At 40.4% G+C, this 19,784-nt stretch overlaps 1 protein-coding gene across 4 annotated transcripts in view; it reads right to left on the bottom strand.

The window, feature by feature from the left end:
* Positions 1-19,784, bottom strand: part of LOC309561733 (pre-B-cell leukemia transcription factor 1) — a 274,761-nt gene that overhangs the window by 16,673 nt on the left and 238,304 nt on the right. For 2 of the 4 annotated variants that reach the window (XM_082265729.1, XM_082265731.1), the window contains exon 7: positions 5,261-5,332. The exons of the other annotated variants lie outside the window; for them this stretch is intronic. In XM_082265729.1, the coding sequence (XP_082121855.1) occupies positions 5,261-5,332 (72 nt within the window). The remainder of the gene's footprint in view (positions 1-5,260; positions 5,333-19,784) is intronic. 4 annotated transcript variants of the gene reach the window in all.

The following is a 19,784-nucleotide window of genomic DNA, read 5'->3' as shown; positions in this document are numbered from 1 at the left end:
GAACTGGAGGAACCTGGAAAGGAAAGAGTGAGGCACCTGAATCATAGAAAGACGGAAGTTCAAACCCCGAAGAGAAGAGGCTTGACATGCACAGTTGGGGTGAAACAGGAAGGTGAAAGGTGGGTATGAGAAACAAGTTAGTATAAAAGGTAAGTAGAAAGGAAAACCGTATGAAAAAAGGTTACATAAGCATAAAATGGAGGAGAGAGCAACAGGTGAATGCAGACCATATTTAGTACAAGGAGGATTAGTTCTTCTCAGACTGAATGTTCTAGGTTATGTTAGGTATTAAGGATTTGTTTGCTGAATTTGCATCAAAACGGAGGATGTCATTTTATTTCAGCACCAGAATTGGAGTCACCCACGTGGCCATTTGTTAGTCTGTTACAGGAGACATTGAACTCATAGTCTGCAAAGTCACCATACAGGGCAGTATTATTTTCATTTAAAAGGATACACCTAACTAGTCATCTTTACCCTAAGAGTAAGCGTTAAACTCTTACAATCAATAAACTATCATATTTTAAAAGACTGGCACAAAAGATGTATTTAAAGGATCATTTTGTTTTGCTAAGTCTATATAATGAAGAATGCCACCCAATCTAAAAAGGTCAGCACCAGAGGGCTGATCCTGTATTAAGGATAGGGGAAAATATGTGGCAGTCCTGTATCTACAAAGACAAGTATATCCTAAAATACCCAACGTAGACTACCAAGCATGCACATAGCTCAGTCTAAAAAATGTAATAATTTTTTGTGGCCACCAACCAACTGTCCATACTCTGGTGCAGAAATATTGGTTTTGGATCTAAAATGAGGTGGAATATAACAAAAATATTGGTAATTCCAATTATATATATATTAAAGATAGGTAGGCAGGTTTGGGATTTTTATTTTTGTAGATAGACTAACAGTTGTAGCAGTTTTACATTGTAAAATATTGCAATGTAGGATGCTCCTGAGATAATTTCCCTTAAATGGCATATAAATGCATGTCAGTTTACCATGGGTTAAAAAAAAAAAGAAATTCATGACAAGTCAATTAAACCTCAGTTTTGATCCATTTAAAAGTATTAAATGTGTAATAAGCAAAGAGATTTTCTACTAGATACTCCTAGTATTCATAGATAATGTATGTTCGTAATATGCTACTGCTGCTGTGGGTGATATTTCTACCCCCCCCCCCCCCCCAAATATCCTGACTCCCAGATTCAACTGACCGGCTCCATCTGGCTTACATATTATACACATTCTATGTCCACATAACACAGCCAATCAATACTTCTAAACAGAACTGTTATAAAATACACACAGTTTATGTACACAAAATATTTAAGTTTGATTTATCCATTTTAATAAGGTCTTAAGATGTAAACTTGCATGGTTCATAAAATTTCAAAAACTCTCAAAATATTAAAGTGTCCTTTGGCCAACACCAAATCAGATAAAAAACACCCCAAAAACATTGGGTTAGTGAAAAATGCATGTATGGATTTCAAGCTACATAGTTTGGCTGACAGCCCCAAGTATACAAAATCAACACAATCAAATTGACAGTTTTAACTAGATTCGTCAGGTAGCCATCTTCAACTTGGCTTTTAATTATATATAAAAAAAAAAAAAAAAACCCATAAAATTGGGACACAAGTCATTTTATTGTTTAAAGAGAAGCCTGCCAGGATGGAAATATAGTGGTTCCATTGCAGACTTGGTTTTAAAATTTCAAGCTTCACTGCTGTCATTCTGATCCCTTCCGTACTTGACGGGTCACTGACCTAGATCAAATATATACATGTCAGGCATCAGGACAGCAAATATGCACATGCTTGTTTTGGGCCACTATGTCATTAAGTAGAAAGGCAAGACTACAGATAACAGACGTCTTCTAATACAAAATCAGAAATGGCAGCTTCCAAATTTCTATCTGAACAGTTTCCTTTAATGTAATATAAATGACTTTCCTATTTCAACCTGGAGACCGCAATAATTTTCGTAAGCTGTCAAAAAATTAAAAAGGTCACTTTATTGCAACCACAGCACTGATGGGAGCATACTGTACACTGGCCTTGTAAACAACACTCCAAGAGATCACCATCCTGTTCATATAATTAGCTGACTGCGTTTCCTCAAGTCTGCACAGAGCTTAGAGTATAATTAAAGTCAAACTTGTTTTTATTTTAGATAGGGAAGGGAATGGGAATATCACTGTCTATTTTTTGCCATGTGTGTCCCACTAGGTGCTTCTCTTTTCACCTCCCATGCTGTAGAATATTTAACCTTATATGCACTTTAAGGTAACATTTTAGGTATCCCCTAGTTAACCCAACAGATTTATTGCAGTTAACTTTCGTATCCTGGTATGGGTTTTGCACTTCCATAGGGATTCCAATATGCAGATGTTCTCTTACTATAACAGACTGATTTTAATAGGTAGACTCTCACTTAGACCACTTAGTCATCTGAAAAAAAACTTAAAACCCAACTCCATGTTTTTTTTGCCCCTTGAAAAATACATTGTAGCTCGTTTGGGCCAAGCTGGCCTACATGAATAATTTACTGCACCAACAGGTACACTTGCTGAATGTGCTGTATTAACTGTATGGTAACTACTGTAACTGTATAAAGCCTCAGATATATACAGTATACAGCACTGTGTTCCAGCAGCAGATGAACACAAAGCTTCCCCTGATTGGCTGAAGATGTTTGGATCTACAACTCCGCTAATCAGAGGAAGCTTTGCATTCACGCAGAGAGGTGGGCAGAGGATGTTTATGGTTACATAGGTAAGGTTGAATAAAAACAACAGTCGATCCAGCTCAACCTGTGTTGGTGTACATGTGTCAGTGTCAATAATCATTTCCTATATCCCTGTATGTTGTGTTCAAGATGCATGTCCAAGATTATTTTAAAACTATCAATACTTCCCACTGACACCACGATTTGTGAAAAAGTTCCACATACTTATCGCGCTGACAGTGAAAAACCCCCTGCGCAGCTTAAGGTTAAACCGCTTCTCCTCCAATCTCATTGTGTGGCCCCGTGTCCTCTTACACTCCCTGGGACTGAATAGTTTTATTTCCCATGCTGGGATCACCATTGAGGTAGTTGTAAATTATTTCATGTCCCAGCTCAAGTATCTCTTCTCCAGTGAGAATAAATTTAGTGCTTGTAGTCGTTCCTCATATTTGAGGTCCCCTTATTAATTTAGTTACCCTTCTTTGGACTCTCTCCAGCTGCAATACAGTCCTTCTGAGGACTGGTGACCAGAACTGGACGGAATACTTCAGATGTGGCCTAATCAGAGTTTTCTAAAGTGGCAGGATTATAGTTTTATCTCTGGAATATATCCATTTACGCTTGCTAAAATTATGCCGGCTTTGGTAGCTGCAGCTTGACATTGCATGCTGTTTCAATCTACGACTCAACTGATCAGAGGAAGCTTTGTATTCATAGAATACAAATCACCCTGTGAATAGCTGAGCAATGCTCAGTCCGACTATATTTTATGCCCAGAGTGGGACGAGAAGTCCCTTGCCACTACCAGAACACAGCGCTGTATACTGCATGTACCCGAGGCAACATGCAGTTAAAATAGTGTGCTTGGCAAGGGAACCTGTTAGTGAAGGAAATTGTTTGTTTAGGTCAGCTTGATACAAACAAATGTTATAAAAGGGACATTGAACATGGAGTTAGGTTTTAATGCATTGTCCTGACTCAGTTTCTACAGAATACAAAAAAAGGTGAAAAAAAAAACAAAAACTGCAACAGTGTTTACTAAAATCCTGGAAGTGTAAAAAATTGGTTTGGGGAGGAGAGCTTTTGTCCTAAAAGGGAAGTTTTATGTTAACTGCCTAACATTAACTAAAAATAGTATTTAATAATTTTTTTATGTACCTATACATCATTAATTCCAATGTCTGGAAATAAACAGCCTTTGCAAAAGAAGTACATTAAGAAGCGAGAAACAAATTAATCCAGTCTTACAAAAAATTGCAGTATATGTTTCATGGATTATTAATAGTTCCCAGTTCTAATAGGTTCAGGCTCCTTTCACACAGGTTTTACTGTACTGATCAAAAACTGGGAGCAATGTATGCCTATGGGTGGCAAATGCAAGCGGCTGTGCGCTTACATAACTTAGGTCTTGACTTCTTTTTTTTTACTCAATATGGTGAAAGTTGACTGATAACAGATTTTAGCTGACTGAACTTCTCTGTAGTCAATAAACCCTGTTATAATCGGAGATCATTGAAGATTAGGTGCCAAGACCAAAATATGTATTTAAAAAACTAGCAGGGGCGGACTGACCATTCGGGGATTAGGGCACTGCCTGAGGGCCCAGGGTCAATAGGGGGCCCCATGAGAGGCTACACACTACAGAAAGAAGCCAGGAACTTCCATGCAGGCTATGCTGTGGTAGATATTTAAATGCCCACTCTATGTGGCTGAAATGCAATTTGTAGGTGGGGCTTTGTGTGGCTTGAGTGTGGACACAGGGGGCCCCATGATCTCTGATTGCCCGGGGGCCCCATGAGTTGTCAGTCCACCCCTGAAAACTAGTATGCATTGACAAACATTTTGACAGTGGAGTGAGTCAAAGAATTAGGAAAGCACATAGGGGTGCATTCCTAGTTCTTTGTTGCAAGTTTAACGTTCTCACAACACTACGTTATGAAGGCAACTGTCCAAGAACCAGCTAAGCAGAAAGTGAGAAACATTTACAAAATGGGTAAAGAAACCCCTTTTAAAATGTTTCCAGTGGATAAAACTTTTTACCTACAGTATAAAAAAAAAAAAACAGCCACGATCACAAAATACATAAACAGCTCAAAAAATGGTCTCTGCCCATGTTGCGTTCTTATTTACATTGTGATTACTAAGGGAGATATTTAAGCAAACTAGTACACAACTCAAAAAATGTGATGTCACCAGACCAACCCTCAGATTCTGTTAGAGTTTAGAAAATGTGTTCTGGTGATTTGTAATATAAACAGTATCATGGTTGCACCTCTGGGATGAATTGTAAAAATCTCACAAATTACCAGTGTATTTTTGTATGTTTATATTCCTTTTGGAACAGTCTACCTTTTAATTTGGCATCCTCCAAACACCAAAACTAAACCATGGATTGACAGAAATGGATGGAAATAAAAATAAGCACCCAAAATAAAATGTTAACACCAACGGTGGAAACCACAAAATAGCCACAAAACTGAAACCAAACTGACGTGCACGTGTCCTGAAGACCATGCGTACTAACCGAGGTTCTGTGGCGACAGGAACTGCATTTTGTTTTGTGGTTGAACTGCGCCGCGTTCCGTCTGTTTGTTCCCTGAATGAAACACAACACAAAACCAGCAATTTCAAGGATATCAGCCCTGAGCTCGGCATTGGCATAAGAATGAAAAAGCATTTAACTGCAGGGTTAGTGAGCAATGTGTACAACTGCAAACCGATTGATCAAATGGCAATGCATGAACCTTGTGTAGTCCTCAGATTGCCTCTTATATAATTATACTGTTACATTTATTTCTTGCTCAAACCTTTAGTTAAAAAGTAACTATGAAATTACAACATGTAAAAAACATACACATTCATAATATACAAAATGTAAATAACTTGGTTAAGAGACTGGCAGCACAGTATGACCTATAGATGCACATACCAAAAATTTCGCCCTGCCTAGATATTCGTCCTTAAGCATTTGCGCTTACAGTATCAACTCCGAAGAGCTCTGCTTTTACCAGGAGACTTCTGAGTTTTGACTAGACATCCAGATATACAACTGATAAATGCTGTATGTATTTTACACCAAGACTGAGAATTCCTTTTTTCACCCAGAGTGAATAAATGGGAGCATTTGCTGTAGTTACAGACAGCAGCCCAGTATTTCTAAGCTAGCCATACACCATTTTATTTTCTCGTGATCTACCCACACTAAACAGCATGGATGGAGGAATCTCCACTGTCATCTATTGTAATTAAGCAGCTTTGGCTGCCTGAATACAGTGGTGCTGCCGAACTAGGACTGTGTTAATTAGCTTATAGTCAGGTTTTAAATGACCATTTGTCAAGCTGGCTGGTGTTCGCAGGGCTACCAGCACCTCGAATGCCAGCCTAATTATCAGCAATCAGACAAATTTCAAGCAGTCTATGGCTTGCTTGCCTTCGTGAATCATCTAACAAACCATAGCCACTCATAGTCTGGCCATAGACGGCTTAAATTTGAGCCCGTTCTCTAATGAACTGGATGAAATTTCGAACTGGTGGCCCTGCAAGAGCAATCCACTCAGGTTTTGTACACAAAGGTGTAGCCATCGCTCTTGCAGATCTTTATAAGAAATGAAACTGAATAGCGGCCACTGGCAATACAGTCCATGTTTATTGCTACTTTACATACAGTATCAACTGAATGCCAGCATTTGGAGGAGAAAAGTATACTATGTGCTTCCTTGTAGCACTCATATCTGCCTGGTCCCATTAAAGGATAGGGATCGATTCGATTCTGATTGGCTTGTATGGGTAAGTCTTCCATGTTGCTGCTCTTTTTACAGGCTTTATTACACATCAATTTCAGCTTATAGCTTGTTTTCATACAATGCAAAAGTAACAGATCTACCATGTTGTGAACCCGATATTGCAGCGCTGCTTATTAATAAATATGTAAATTGAATATGTAAAACATGTGCAGAAAATATATATAAACTAGTGCAAATGTGCAAACATGTACAAAGTTTTTTATTCAATTTACATATTTATTAATAAGCAGCGCTGCAATATCGGGTTCACATTAATTTAAAGGCACTAGCACTTTAACTTGCAGCAAGCAGCTACTAATTGCACATACACTATTTATTTATTTATTTATACTATACCATAAGCGCAAGGTTTTCACTGCCAACAGATCTACCATGTTGTAATGCAATGTATATACTGCTAACTAAATTCAAGTTTTAGGAAATAAGGGCCCTCCTAACCCTTTTGTATTGCTGCTGTATTGTCTCCCTTTATATTGTAAAGCGCTGCACAACCTATTGGCACTATATAAATCCTGCATAATAATAGTAATAAAAAAGCACAAATAGGTACTCATTTGCATTATCTGCAGACTTGAAAATATCCTCTGTCCAACATGACTTTTATTTTTGGCAAACAAGAAATTTTCGAAAAAGGTAAAATAAAATAAACCTATTGCTCATCTGTATGGTCATGGACCGCTTACTGAAAAAATAATGAAAAATAAAATGTACTTATTTAACAGCATTTCCAGGTTTTAGGAAGGTGCTTTCTAAATAGCTATAATTTGTGACGCTCCAACTTGCACCTTTAATAGCTACCATATTAGCTAATGAGATGTTTGGGAAAACCCAATCAATTTGCTCTAAATACTTTACTCGCGTATCGCTTGAACATACTGTACTTCTCATGCTAAGTAGCTCAAGTTTCTCTAAAACATTCACAGGAACTCACATTAGAAATACTAGGAGACCAGAGTTTTTTCAGGTCTCCTATCAAGGATATTAATAAAATATTGTGTACACTTCACCTGGTGCATGAGCACATTGCTGATCCATTCCAGGCATCAGTAGGTTTCTGAGAATGAAGCCAGGGTGATGGAACTTATGCACAGGCGTTACATAATTAGTGGCCAACCAAAGACCGAAGAGGAGAAACTGGAACCTTGGGAGAAAATCAAGAGAGGATGGGGGCAGGTGGAGCAGCAAAGTACAGCAAGGAACAACCTTGATCTGTCTGCACTGGGGGAGCATGCCCTAACATGCAAGTATGCTACTATTTGTCTTCTCTGGGCCACATTGAGTGTAGAGAAATTTTCTCGGGCGGCATAAAATATATACTATAGTTGGGGTATATAATAAAATGCCGCCACACCCTTCCCGTGCCGCCGCCCCCAAACCCCCCCCCCCCCCGACCTAACTTAACACAACTAGAGGATGATCAAATTAAATGGAATCGGTATACAGAGGTTTACTTATTCTGAGAGATATTAAAGGAACACTCTAACCACCATGACCACTTCAGTGATTTGAAGTGGTCATGGTGGTAAAATCAGAAACACTAAACATGCTCGACTCCCCCCCCCCCCCTCCCCTCCGAGGTAGTCTCTGCCTACCGTTAGTTGGAAGCTGCTGTGGCCGTGCCCCCGACACGACTTCCTTCCTCCCCAGCAAAAACAAATTGTCAGGGGGCAGTGGGCCGCATTGCCTGCGGTTCTGGGCCGCAGGTTGAACATGCCTGCCTTACTGCAACAGAAGTGAAACAGTTTGACTTTAAGATGTGATGAGGATAAATCTCTAAGTAGTTTTTGAAAACCCTACACAATTTTCCTTTTTAGAACCTTTCATAATTTTAGTTCCTGACACTTTCACTATCCCATCTTGTAAATGGTGCATGATGGTTTTAGGAAGCACAGAAGCATCCATGGCAATGAAGGAACTGGCACATTTGTTATTTAATGATCATTAAATCTGGAGGGAGAAATAAATAAATTGATATTAAAACTCAACTATAGGTATGGTTTTTATTGCATAGCTACATTGGGGCCAGCTTGGACCAATGTCACTATACATATATTTGATACCTGTGGGATCACTGTTGTACTTGGGGGCTACCACAGTGATTGCAGTGGTCCTCACTGTTCTGTGTGGAGTAACTGCCCTTTTGACTGGTTGAACACTAATGGAGTGGTAACATCTCAATCTCCACCTGGTTTAAATAAGAGAAAGTCTTATTTATTGAAAACAATGTAGGGCATTCAGTAAAAGTTGTCTGTGCCGAGTGAGCATTGTTCAATATGCAGAAGGGCAGCCAATGGGAATAGGATCCAGAAGGCCACAGTGGTCGCTGTAGCAGAGCTGACTACTACAATAATGCTCTGCTTCCATAGAGGTTCCACAGGTATGGCATAAGTATACTTACATTGGTTCAGGCTGGAGCAATATAGCTATGCAACAAAAAAAATCACACTGGGAGTTCAGCTTCAAAAGATTTATGCTAATGGATCAAAAAGATCTTTGTGGGAATAGAGCAAAGGATAGTAAGGATCTTCATGGAAGACTAGGTAAACTAGAAAACTCTTAACTGAATAAAAAGTTTTCATCCTGAAACGCATATTTTCTGCAGCAATCTAACCCTTGTCTGAAACATTCTTATTTTTTAAAGTTACTTCTCAAAGTGAACGTTCAGTAAAACCTTTGTTTACGAGTAACGCGGTTTACGAGCTTTTTGAAAGACGAGCAAAGTTTTTTTTTAAAACGGTTACTTGGTTTGCAAGCACTGTCTTGATATACGAGCAATATCCGAGCAGTAGTTTTAATGTAAAAAAATAAAATAAAAATAAAATAATGACACTCACAATGTTAAGTGTTTGTTAACCCACACGGCTATGTTGCTATAATCCACTTTGTTTCCCAATGCTAGCTACTCCTGTCACTGTGTTTTGACCCACTGCCTCTCTACCCCGCCTGACAGCTGCAGCGAGTGGAGCCGGGATTCCCCCGCTGACGTCAGGAGGAGAGAGCCAGCCGGTCACTTGACGGCTGAGCAGCGCTCTGAAATTGGGTAAAGTCAGCATTTTTTTTTATATAAAACAGTGACATGAGCAGCTAGCATTGGAAAACAGAGTATTATATAAGATAATAAAAGTTTTTATTCAGCATTAGAAGGGGAGGGGGCAGGCATCTGACACAGGAGCGGGGAGGGGTAGAATCTGACACACACAGAAGCAGGGAGGGGAGGGGGGAGGACGACAGTGCAGGGATGACGGAGACATGTATGCTGACCACAATGTCAGGGCTCAGCAGCCATGATTAACCGTGGTCAGCATATAGGGAGGAGGGCAGAAACTGGCCGGATCAGCCAGGTTTTTTATGGGGGGAGGGGGGGGGGGCAAATTACACAGTACATTTTATACTGTATTTTGTATTGCCATAATCATTTTTACATTAATAAATGGTTATGGAACGAATCATCTGAGTTTCCATTATTTCTTATGTATTATATATAATTCGGTTTAATATAAGAGTGCTTTGGATTACAAATATGCTTCCGGAACAAATTATGCTCGCAAACCAAGGTATTACTGTACAGGCAAATTCTTTCTTTTCTATTAGTCTTGGATACATAAGAGAAGGAGTTAAAAGCCCCATCAGGATATTTATTCCATATGTGCCCTGCAGGCAAGATCTCATATGGCCCAGGGATGCAAGAGGAAGTGTAAGTGAAAGTGAGGGGAATTCCCATCTTGGAAAGTTTAAGTGATTCACCCTCACATCACCTGGATTTCCCATGGCCTTCTGTCTTGGTGACAATGGTCACCAGGGCAAACAGTGGGTGAATCTTCCCAGTGTGGACAAAGAAATAAAAACTTGATAAGATGGTCAATCCTTCCTCATTCTAAAAAACAAAGTTTGCTTTTATGACCACTTCGAGCTGGTTCACATTAGCGCGACTTGTCAGCCTGACAAGTCGCGCTCCCTCACGGTCCATTGACGGCTACAGGACCCGTTCTAATAGGAGTGACAGAAGTCGCTCTGACTTAGAAAAATGGTCCTGTACTATTTCTGGGCGACCTCAGAGCGACTTGCATAGACTTCCATTATGTGAAGTCCCTGCAAGTCGCTCCGAAGTCATGGTGCAATGTAATGCACAAGTCGCCCCCGAAGTAGTAAGGAGTCGTGTCGTGCTAATGTGAACCAGCTCTTAACGTGTATTTCCATTTTGAGGTCATATGTGAGAAAACAAAATGAAACATTAAAATAGGACCTCTGTGTGGCCACACTTCCGTGCCAGTTAAAGTACCACTAAAGTAATTTTTTTAGGTTTAGGATAGAGTGGAGAGGGGTTTGGAACTCTTGTAAGGTTTTCACTGTCATGTTTTCCAATATCATAAAAAGTGAAAGTAAAAGAAAATTCCAAATTTTGGGGTTAACACCAAAACAGGAATAGAGGGGAAATCTTCCAATGGGGGCCCTAGTTCTGGTAACAACCTGGGATTTCCTCACTTTGGAGCGATTTCCTCTCACTTCCTGTTTTAGCTATGGGACAAAAGTGAAGGTAAAGCTCCGCATTGGGATGGCAATTGATAGATGGCATATAAAAAGAGGGGGGGGGGGGTTATAACTCTCCCTTTGCTCCTTTCACACAGGCGGTGCTCCCGACGAAGTCGGTTCTGCTCAGCAGGGGATCGTTCCGACGATCCCTGCCGAGCAGGCGGATAACAGTTCAGTCTCCGCTCTGTGTGCAGAGACTGAGCTGTCAGATCCCCGCTGTCCTCTATGGGGAGATTGGATAAGAACGGACCGCCTGTCCGTTCTCAACCGATCCTATCCGATCTTTCAGATGGATGGGAAATAGGGTTTCCATCTGTCCGGATTTCACGGACAGGATTGGATAGCAGCGGGTGTCAGCGGACATGTCACCGCTGACACCGCCGCTCCATGGGGCTGCATGGAGCATCCGATCCGGTCCGCTTGAAAAAACTGGCAGGCGGATCGGAAAGCCCGTGTGAAAGGGGCCTTACTCTAGCCAAAATGAAGGAAAAAAAGGTTTTCCTTTAGTGACACTTTAAATAAAACATGCTAGTGAAGACATTTTTTTTACATCCTTTTCAAAAATGCAAGTTCCCTGGCTTTCTCCGGCTTCAGTGCTTTTTTTTCCACCATTAGTGGAATCAATTCAATAGGTTACTAAGTGTATCACCACCTTAACTCAGAAGTTAACTACTGAATGGAATAGCAAACAATTTGAAATTTTTTCATAAAAACTTTGTTTGGACAGGCTAATGACTACTTTGGATTTATCAGCTGCTGCTCATTATTATTACAAAAATCACCCCTAATAGGGTCCTTGCCTTTGTACATTCTGTGCATAAGACAAAGCTGTGCAAATACAAGCCTCTCCGAATACTTGCATGTTCAGACAGAGTGCACGGTTCTCAAAGTATCAACCCTTTCCGGTATAGTCATTGTATGTAGCAACTCCACCATAAGGATCAAACTCCTTATTGGAAACATAAATGTGTATTTAAATAGAAACCTCCCGTTTTCTTTATTTGCCCATTTTGCTAATTACACTGCCAGCTTTTTTTTTTTTTAGAGAAGCAAATTCTTTTTTATGTTTATTAAAGCACTATATACCTGTCATCGAGCTAACAAATGCAGGAATGCATATTGCAGACAGCATATGTTAATCCCACTAAACAAAATGAAAGCATGAAATGTGCCAGTAAACTCACTCAAATTCTGCCTGAGAGAGGGAAGCCCGCATGTAACGAAGCTAGGAACTGCCTGGCATACACAGAGGGAGAGATAGATCAGACCGGGGACACCTAACAATAAGCGAGTGATTGGTGGATGAACGCAGTATGATAGCTTGTATTTAGAATGATTGATTCAAGGAAATCAACAGTGTAGTAACATGAGAAAATGAGGCTGAAAGCTTTGATACATGGCACAACAGATATATAAAATAAATAAATGAGACAAGCTTAACACTAGTGAAGGCAAATATGCAGCTACCTTAAAAACAGTGACACCAAATGTATTTCTATGAATCTACAGAACAGAAACGGTGTATTATACAAAGTAAACAATCATAAAAAAAAAAAGTATTGTCACATCTAGCCTTTTCCTGAAGCAATGTCTCTAGATCCCATAACAGTTGTCAAAACTTCACGTATATAAAATTACTTAAAAAGAGTATCCAATTCAAAAAACAAAAATCAAATATATTGCAGCTTACCAAACCTTAGATGTGGCGGCTGCATTTGTGTTTTTTTTTGATTTCTTCCCCCCCATTTATTTTCACCCAGCGATCCAGGAAGTAACACTTCATGCCTTAGGCCCCGTTCACACTAAGGCGACCTGGTCGCCTCACAGGTCGCCGTAGGTCGTCTCCCATAGGGAAGCTGCGGACCCGTTCTAATAGGAGCGACACAAGTCGCTCCGACTTAGAAAAAGGGTCCGGAGCTTCTTTGGGGCGACCAGGAGGCGACCGCCATAGACTTCAATGTTATGAAGTCCGTGGCGGCCGCTCCGAGGTCGCGGCGCGCTGCTCGCACCGCGACCTCGGAGGTCGCGGTGCGAAGTAGCGTCGCTTGCATGTGAACAGGGGCTTAGGGTAACTTCACCCAATCCTCCACCATCTTTGGAGGACCAACATAGCTACCCTTGGAACAGCAGCATTGTCAAGCTGTAGAAAGGGTAGTGTTAGATGGAAATTGTAAATTTAGATAGATTTTACATAAATGACTAAAGACGGTTGGAATCTTGGCCGCTTCAGCAGGAACCAGTGGAGATTCAAACCATGTATGGGCAGGCTGAATGTACTTCCATCAACTTGGGTACAACCAGCCTGTCTGGGTTTAACATGCCATTATTACTAATGGCATGTAACTGTTAAAGCCGCTAGCAATAACAATGGCTTTGTAGGAGGGATTCCCCCATCAACACTGAGCCATGGTTGCAGGAAAGAAAATCGCTGTGTCTATGGCCAGCCTAACAAATTAAAGTCTGACTCCAGCTAACACTTTCCAGCAGTTTTTTTCCCCATTTGGAATAAAGGTATTCCCTAAGGCTGAGTCTCACATTTGCTGCGGCCGCGGGTCGCAGCACAAGGTCCAGTGCATCCCTGTTTACAGTTTCAGGTGCAAATCAGGTCTGAATTTCTGCCTAAATTCGCACCTCAAACAGAGCCAAAGACGCACCAGACAATTTGGAACGCGGCCGCACTGGAGCTGTGTGAACCCGCTCCCCACTGAGAGCCTGTCCCACTCTCCTGTCATGTGAATAATTTGCATCAGTGTGAGCCCAGCCTAAATAAAAAAAAAAAAAAAAAACCTGAAAATTTTCAGCACTTCTGTCAGTGTTAGGTGTTTTGTCTTAACCCTCTAGCAGCCATATTTGCTAGACCAGTGTTTCTCAACTCCGGTCATCAGGGCACACTAACAGGCCAGATTTTAAGTATTAACTTGGGAAGATGCAGACTAGAATACTGCAATCACTGAGCAGCAAATGATATCACCTGTGATATATTTCAGTTTTCTTGCAAACCTGGCCAGTTAGTGTGCCCTGAGGACCAGAGTTGAGAAACACTGTGCTAGACAGCTTGGACTGTTGAAAATGAACAATCTACTGAAGAGCAATTTGTAGCACATTGCCAGTGTTGTATTACAGCGCTGTTATTGTAAAAATGCAAACAGACTTGCCAGCTATACTGACCGCTTCAGCAATGATAAAGGATTTCTGCTCTTCCCTGTCACTGCCCCCCAATGCCACCCATAAGCCCACCCCGAACAAATAGGCCCTGGCTGAGGGCTCCTCCTGGGAAATTGACTTTAGGTTAAAACTGCAGGTTAAAAGAATTTAGAGATGTAAGCAAATAACTGTATAAGTGCTATATAAAATTATCGTTGTCATTATATCGTGAGTGGTTTCTGTGACCTATAGAGTAGGACTGGTTAAAAGCAAACTATATTTTTATGATGAAATTTGCATATAAATTCAGCCATCTGTATCTTCGGACCTACTGATTGTTTAGGCATAAGGCTTCCACTGAAGACAGACACAGCCTCTGCTTCTGCAGGTTTTCGCCAAATATTTAGCTTAAATGACCCAGACTTGTGGTATGTTGACTTTAAGGAAGAGCAATTCTTGTTGGTTGTAGCAACCAGGCCCATCAACCATTTAATTTGCCCATTCTGCACTTTAAGGCCACAACTATCACTTCTTCAGATATGTTCATCTTCCAAATTTACTTGTGAAGGACTATTGGATTGGCTTAAAATACTTAGCTGTAGATTGCCTGATGGAGATCAAATCTTACATGTATAATAAAGGGCTTTTCTAGCATAAACATTTTACAGCCGTTTGTGAAGTAAAAGTCTCCTATGAAATAGCTCCTATGTCAGCTCTGCTGAGATGCTTTCTGCTGCTGCTTCCATTTGCTTGGTAGACTGGAGGTGTCCTTACATGGGCATGAATTTTCAGGATCCACAAACTTCGAATGTTTCAAAGTATGTGGCTGCTGTGATCAGATCAGCAGCTGATAATCAGGTAAAGAGTAGAATGGACAAGTTGGAAATTTTTCTCGGCCCTCATCGGACATGGACAGTGAAATGGTAGCATATTTTACCAACATCTGATCACTTACTCACACAAACCTGCTCCAGAACATTTTAGAACGAAAAATGATTTGCAAATAAATGGTCTTTATATGTCTGACATAAATGGCCAACAGTCATTCTCCAGTGAAGGAAGTGAAAACAGGGGTCTCCAAACTTTCAAAGCAAAGAAAGAGCCAATTTACTGTCCTTCAGGCTTTAGGGGGGCCGGACTGTGGCCAGTGGAAGTAGAAAATGCCCCCGCATTAATACCCCTTCATTGGTTTTAATGGGAGGAAGTGCCCAACTGTCGATATCCATAAAAAGAATAGTGCTTCATCATTGGCATCAGTTGGTGGAATATTGCCCCAAGGGCCAGATAAAGGCATTCAGGCATCTTGCCACGGCTTCAGAGTGGGGCTTTAAGATCTGCACTAAAACTATTATCTGGCCTTAATAAAAGTGTACAATAATGCAACGAAAAAGTGACATATACCTAAAAACACCAAACCTATTTACACTGCAAAGTTTTAAAATAATACAGTATGTATAAAAGTAAACTTTCATTGCCGGACTACGTTCTAACTTCTAAGGGTGGTAAATTGTTAGGGTTCAGCAGTTGAGTGTAAAAAGACCAGAGGCTGTTCAGCTAAGGGAGATTTAAGTGCTATGGGTGCTTTCTTGTCACTAATTATCTTAGCAACTACAGTATGAGATTAAATCTGGCCATATATGGTTTGAATTTTGGCCAGTTATTGATGAACTGATAAGACTTCTCCCCCTCGGCATCCCTCAATTGAGAAATCAGAGGAGCCGGGCCCGAAAATTGTTGGCTGAACAGCTACCGCATCAAGTCATGAAGACACTGTTCAGGCACTTTAACAGCTGGGAGGGGCTGGGTGTCATCTAGAATCTAGTTTTCGAAATCTATATGTGTAGGGCCAGCGTTAGCGGTCAGAAGTGGAAGCCATGTTTTGCGCATTTCTTAAAACCCCCAAACGAAAGTCAAATCATGCCAAAGCAAGCTACAAACTGCCATGTATTTGTACCCAAAAAACTGTTATAATGGCCCTCAGTAAAGAAGCACAATGCAATGTTTTTATTTAAGTAATTACAAGCTCAGCTGTTAAATATATTGAAACTATAAAGTCAAAAAATCATGCGTGTGCTATATCCATAAGTGCTTCTTCTCAAAGCCCAGATCTTTAAACCCGCTTCTCTCCCTCTTCGCCCATCATCCATAACCTTTATCCCTGCCATACATAATTCCCATTGCTTCATCCTTAATCTCTTTTCTGGTGGGTTGCCAACAATCCTTGAATCAATTCCTGGAGATTTCATTAGCCAAATGACTTAATGATGACTTCAACAAGTGATCAACTACAGAGATCTAATTATTGTGCAGCCTACAGCATTAAATTACACAGATCATTCAGAAAGGGTTTTAGGAAAACTCATCGGAAATCCAACTGCCGGAGTTTTGGTGATGTCACTTTCAGCAGTAGCTTCCCTACTTTTCCTTTGACAGCAGTTACGTTTCACAAGTACAATAGTTTGTGAATTTTAAAGCATAATGAATTGCAACTGCTGTTCATAAAAACACACTTGCAGATTTTGCCAGTAAAGGTGGGAAAACACATTTTACATTGCCTGAGCAAATGTCTGTGTTTGTAAAGAAACAGCTAGCATTCCAGGTGTTGCATCAAGTTGTCATCATTTTATTTTCATGGCATAAATAATCGAACGCTTCGAGACTGCGCATGGTCCTTCTGGCAAGGTGCAAGTGAATTTCACTCAACTAAAATTACACAGTTCATCTACCAAGTACCCTTCAAAAATAATTGGTTAGATCAGTGTTAAAATCTGTCTCTTAATAGACTACAGACGTCTATTAAAAACACCATTTAATGCAATTATGCAGTTATTAACAATCATGGTAATTTTTAAATATAAATAAATAAAAGTAGAAGGCTAAACAATCAATCCACTTTTAAAATGCTGCCTCCATATTGTACTGCATACATTTTAGCATAAACCACAATGTAAATACTTTTTTTTCCCCACATATTTCTATATAGTCATGTGAGTGCAAAATTCTCACAGAGCAGCAATGTTACTGCATTTGAGCAGAGTTCCCTTCCAGCAGCCAGAGCATTACAGTCATGTGACCGCATATCAAAATTTGGGGGGGGGGAGAAAAAGGAGAAAAAGAAAAAAAAAGTATTTACATTGTGATTTATGTTAAAATGTATTAAAATGTATATGGAGCAAGGGAGAGGCAACATTTTAACCAATTGCTGACTGCCCTATATCAGTTTTACTGGTACAGGGTGGCAGTTCTGCGCAGGAACTGGCGGGCTGCTTTTGCTGTCATTCTCGACACCACAAGGCGTTCTGCGGGTGCCGGGCACTTCATGTCCCCTGGCACCCGCTGATCGTCAAACCACACAGAACGGGAATCTGCCTATGTACACAAGGCAGATCACCATTCTGACAGGGAGGGGATGGATTCTCTCTGCTCCTGGGACTAGAATCCATCTCTTCACCCAGTAAAAGCACCACACTGTACACACAAAAACACTGGCTTGGCACACAGTTAAGCCTTTGATCACCTTAGTTGTTTAACCCCTTCCTAGCTAGTATCATTAGTAAAGTGACAGTGCATATTTTTAGCACTGATCCCTGTATTAGTGTCACTAGTCCGATTGTCTGCCGCAATATCGCAGTCCCATTATAAGCTGATAATCGGCCCCATTACTGCCATAAAATAAAAAATTAATAAAAATTCCATAAATATATCCCATAGTTTGTAGATGCTGTACCGTTCGCGTAAACCAATCAATATATGCTTTTTACCAAAAACTGCAGCAGAATACATACTGGCTTAAATTTATGAAAAATTTCAATTTTATTGGATATGTTTTAAAGGAAAACATTGTTTTGCTTTTTCAAAATTGTCGGTCTTTGTTTAGAGCACAAAAAAAAGAATGCAGTGGTAATCAACTATCATCAAAAGAAAGCTCTATATGTGGGACTAAAAATTACAGAAATTTGATTTGCGTACAGCATTGCATGACCATGCAATTGTAAAAGTAACGCAGTGTCGTTATCGCAAAAAATGGCCTGGTCGTGAAGGTGGGGTAAATCCTTCGGAAGTCAAGTGGTTAAAAAAGAAGTATAGACTTCACAAAAAAAGAAAAAAAAAAAAAAAAGAAAAAACACACCCATAAAAACATTTACACTTACCTTGGCGGATGCAGCATCTGCCCCCTGCTGGCTCTACAGTGAGAACTGAGCGATCAAACACCGCTGATTGCTCAGTTCTCCCCTCTGCTCTGAGCAGAGAGCCATGATTGCCAATCACCGGCTCTCTGCTTTGTCCTTCCAGCTCTCACTAGAATCCTGGGCTGTGGAGGGGACAGAAGGTGCTAGCTCAGGCTTTCAGCGCATCCATGAGAGGCTGAGTCCAGGCTTCTGGGCAGATCCCGACCATATGGTCAGAGCCTGGACTGGCTCTGAGACGTCAGCCGACAGCAAGCTTTAGCCCGCTGTTGGCTGAAAATGAGTCACAGAAGTGCACAGCTAAGTGAACTCCTGTAACCTACAGGAGAAGTATAGCCAAAAGAGCTTTGGCCATACTTCTCCTTTAAAGCAGGTTGATTGTTCAGCCTTTCCTTCTACTTTAGTACCTAAATTTGCCCTGTTCTCAATCTCTTGTAACACCCTCTCACAGAATGATCAGGCTGGAAGAGTTAAGCCCAGTACACTTTTTTCGTTCAACCCAGCAGGCTGAATGAAAAAAAAAAACTAAAGAGCTTGGGAGGATAGCTGAACTATTGTGTTCTGACAGAGGGAACGCTGTCCGCTGCTGTTCAGCATTAAGTTAAATGCAGAAAAATAAAAAATTTGCAAAATTAATTAGGTAAAGCAAATAAGCCTCAAGAGGCAAGGGTCTATCACATAAGCACAATAAGCTGTAATGTGACATTTAAGAGGTTAAACTTAAGAATCTATTTGAAACATGTTTAAATTTCTAAATGTGTCTCAAGAAACGAACAATGCAAAGCCAAACTTGCTCATGTACCTTAAACTCCTCCAATCCCTCTATGTTTGGCCTTTACTGTAACATTTGGCTTTAGGCCAAAGCTGCAGTGAACTGCCACTCTTCCCCATGGGAATGAAAGATAAATGAAGAAGCATAACTACCTTGACAGTGATAGGAGAACAAAACAAACTGCCACTGGAACCACACTAGGTACTGTATGTGAATAGCCAGAGAGTCCATTTCCTGGTGTCCGTGCAAAGATCTCAGTTTTGAGCAGACTTTCCTTTGGAGCCAGGATCATCATTTTTTTAATACGATTATATACTTGGTAGCGCAATAACACTAGTAACATCATCTTATTTATAAAGACATTACCCAATAGTTTTTTTGGTTCAGTATTTCCTCAAATTGTTCTTTTATAACATCTCATCAAGAGAACCCTTTACAAAAGATCAGCAAACACTTAACACAGGCTGCAATAACGTGTAACATACATATCGCCCATTTATGTTTTTCACAAAATGGAAGCTGCTGAGGGCCAAATTGGGAGGCTTTAATAACTCAAACCCCCAATATTACTGGAATAAAAATGGATTTAAAAGAAAAGAAAACACCAAACAT

This window comes from Pelophylax lessonae (genome assembly GCF_965119305.1).
Source record: "Pelophylax lessonae genome assembly, chromosome: 8".
Lineage (NCBI taxonomy): Eukaryota > Metazoa > Chordata > Amphibia > Anura > Ranidae > Pelophylax > Pelophylax lessonae.
The sequence above is the reverse complement of the archived record's forward strand: the minus strand, read 5'-3'. Positions and strand labels throughout refer to the sequence as shown.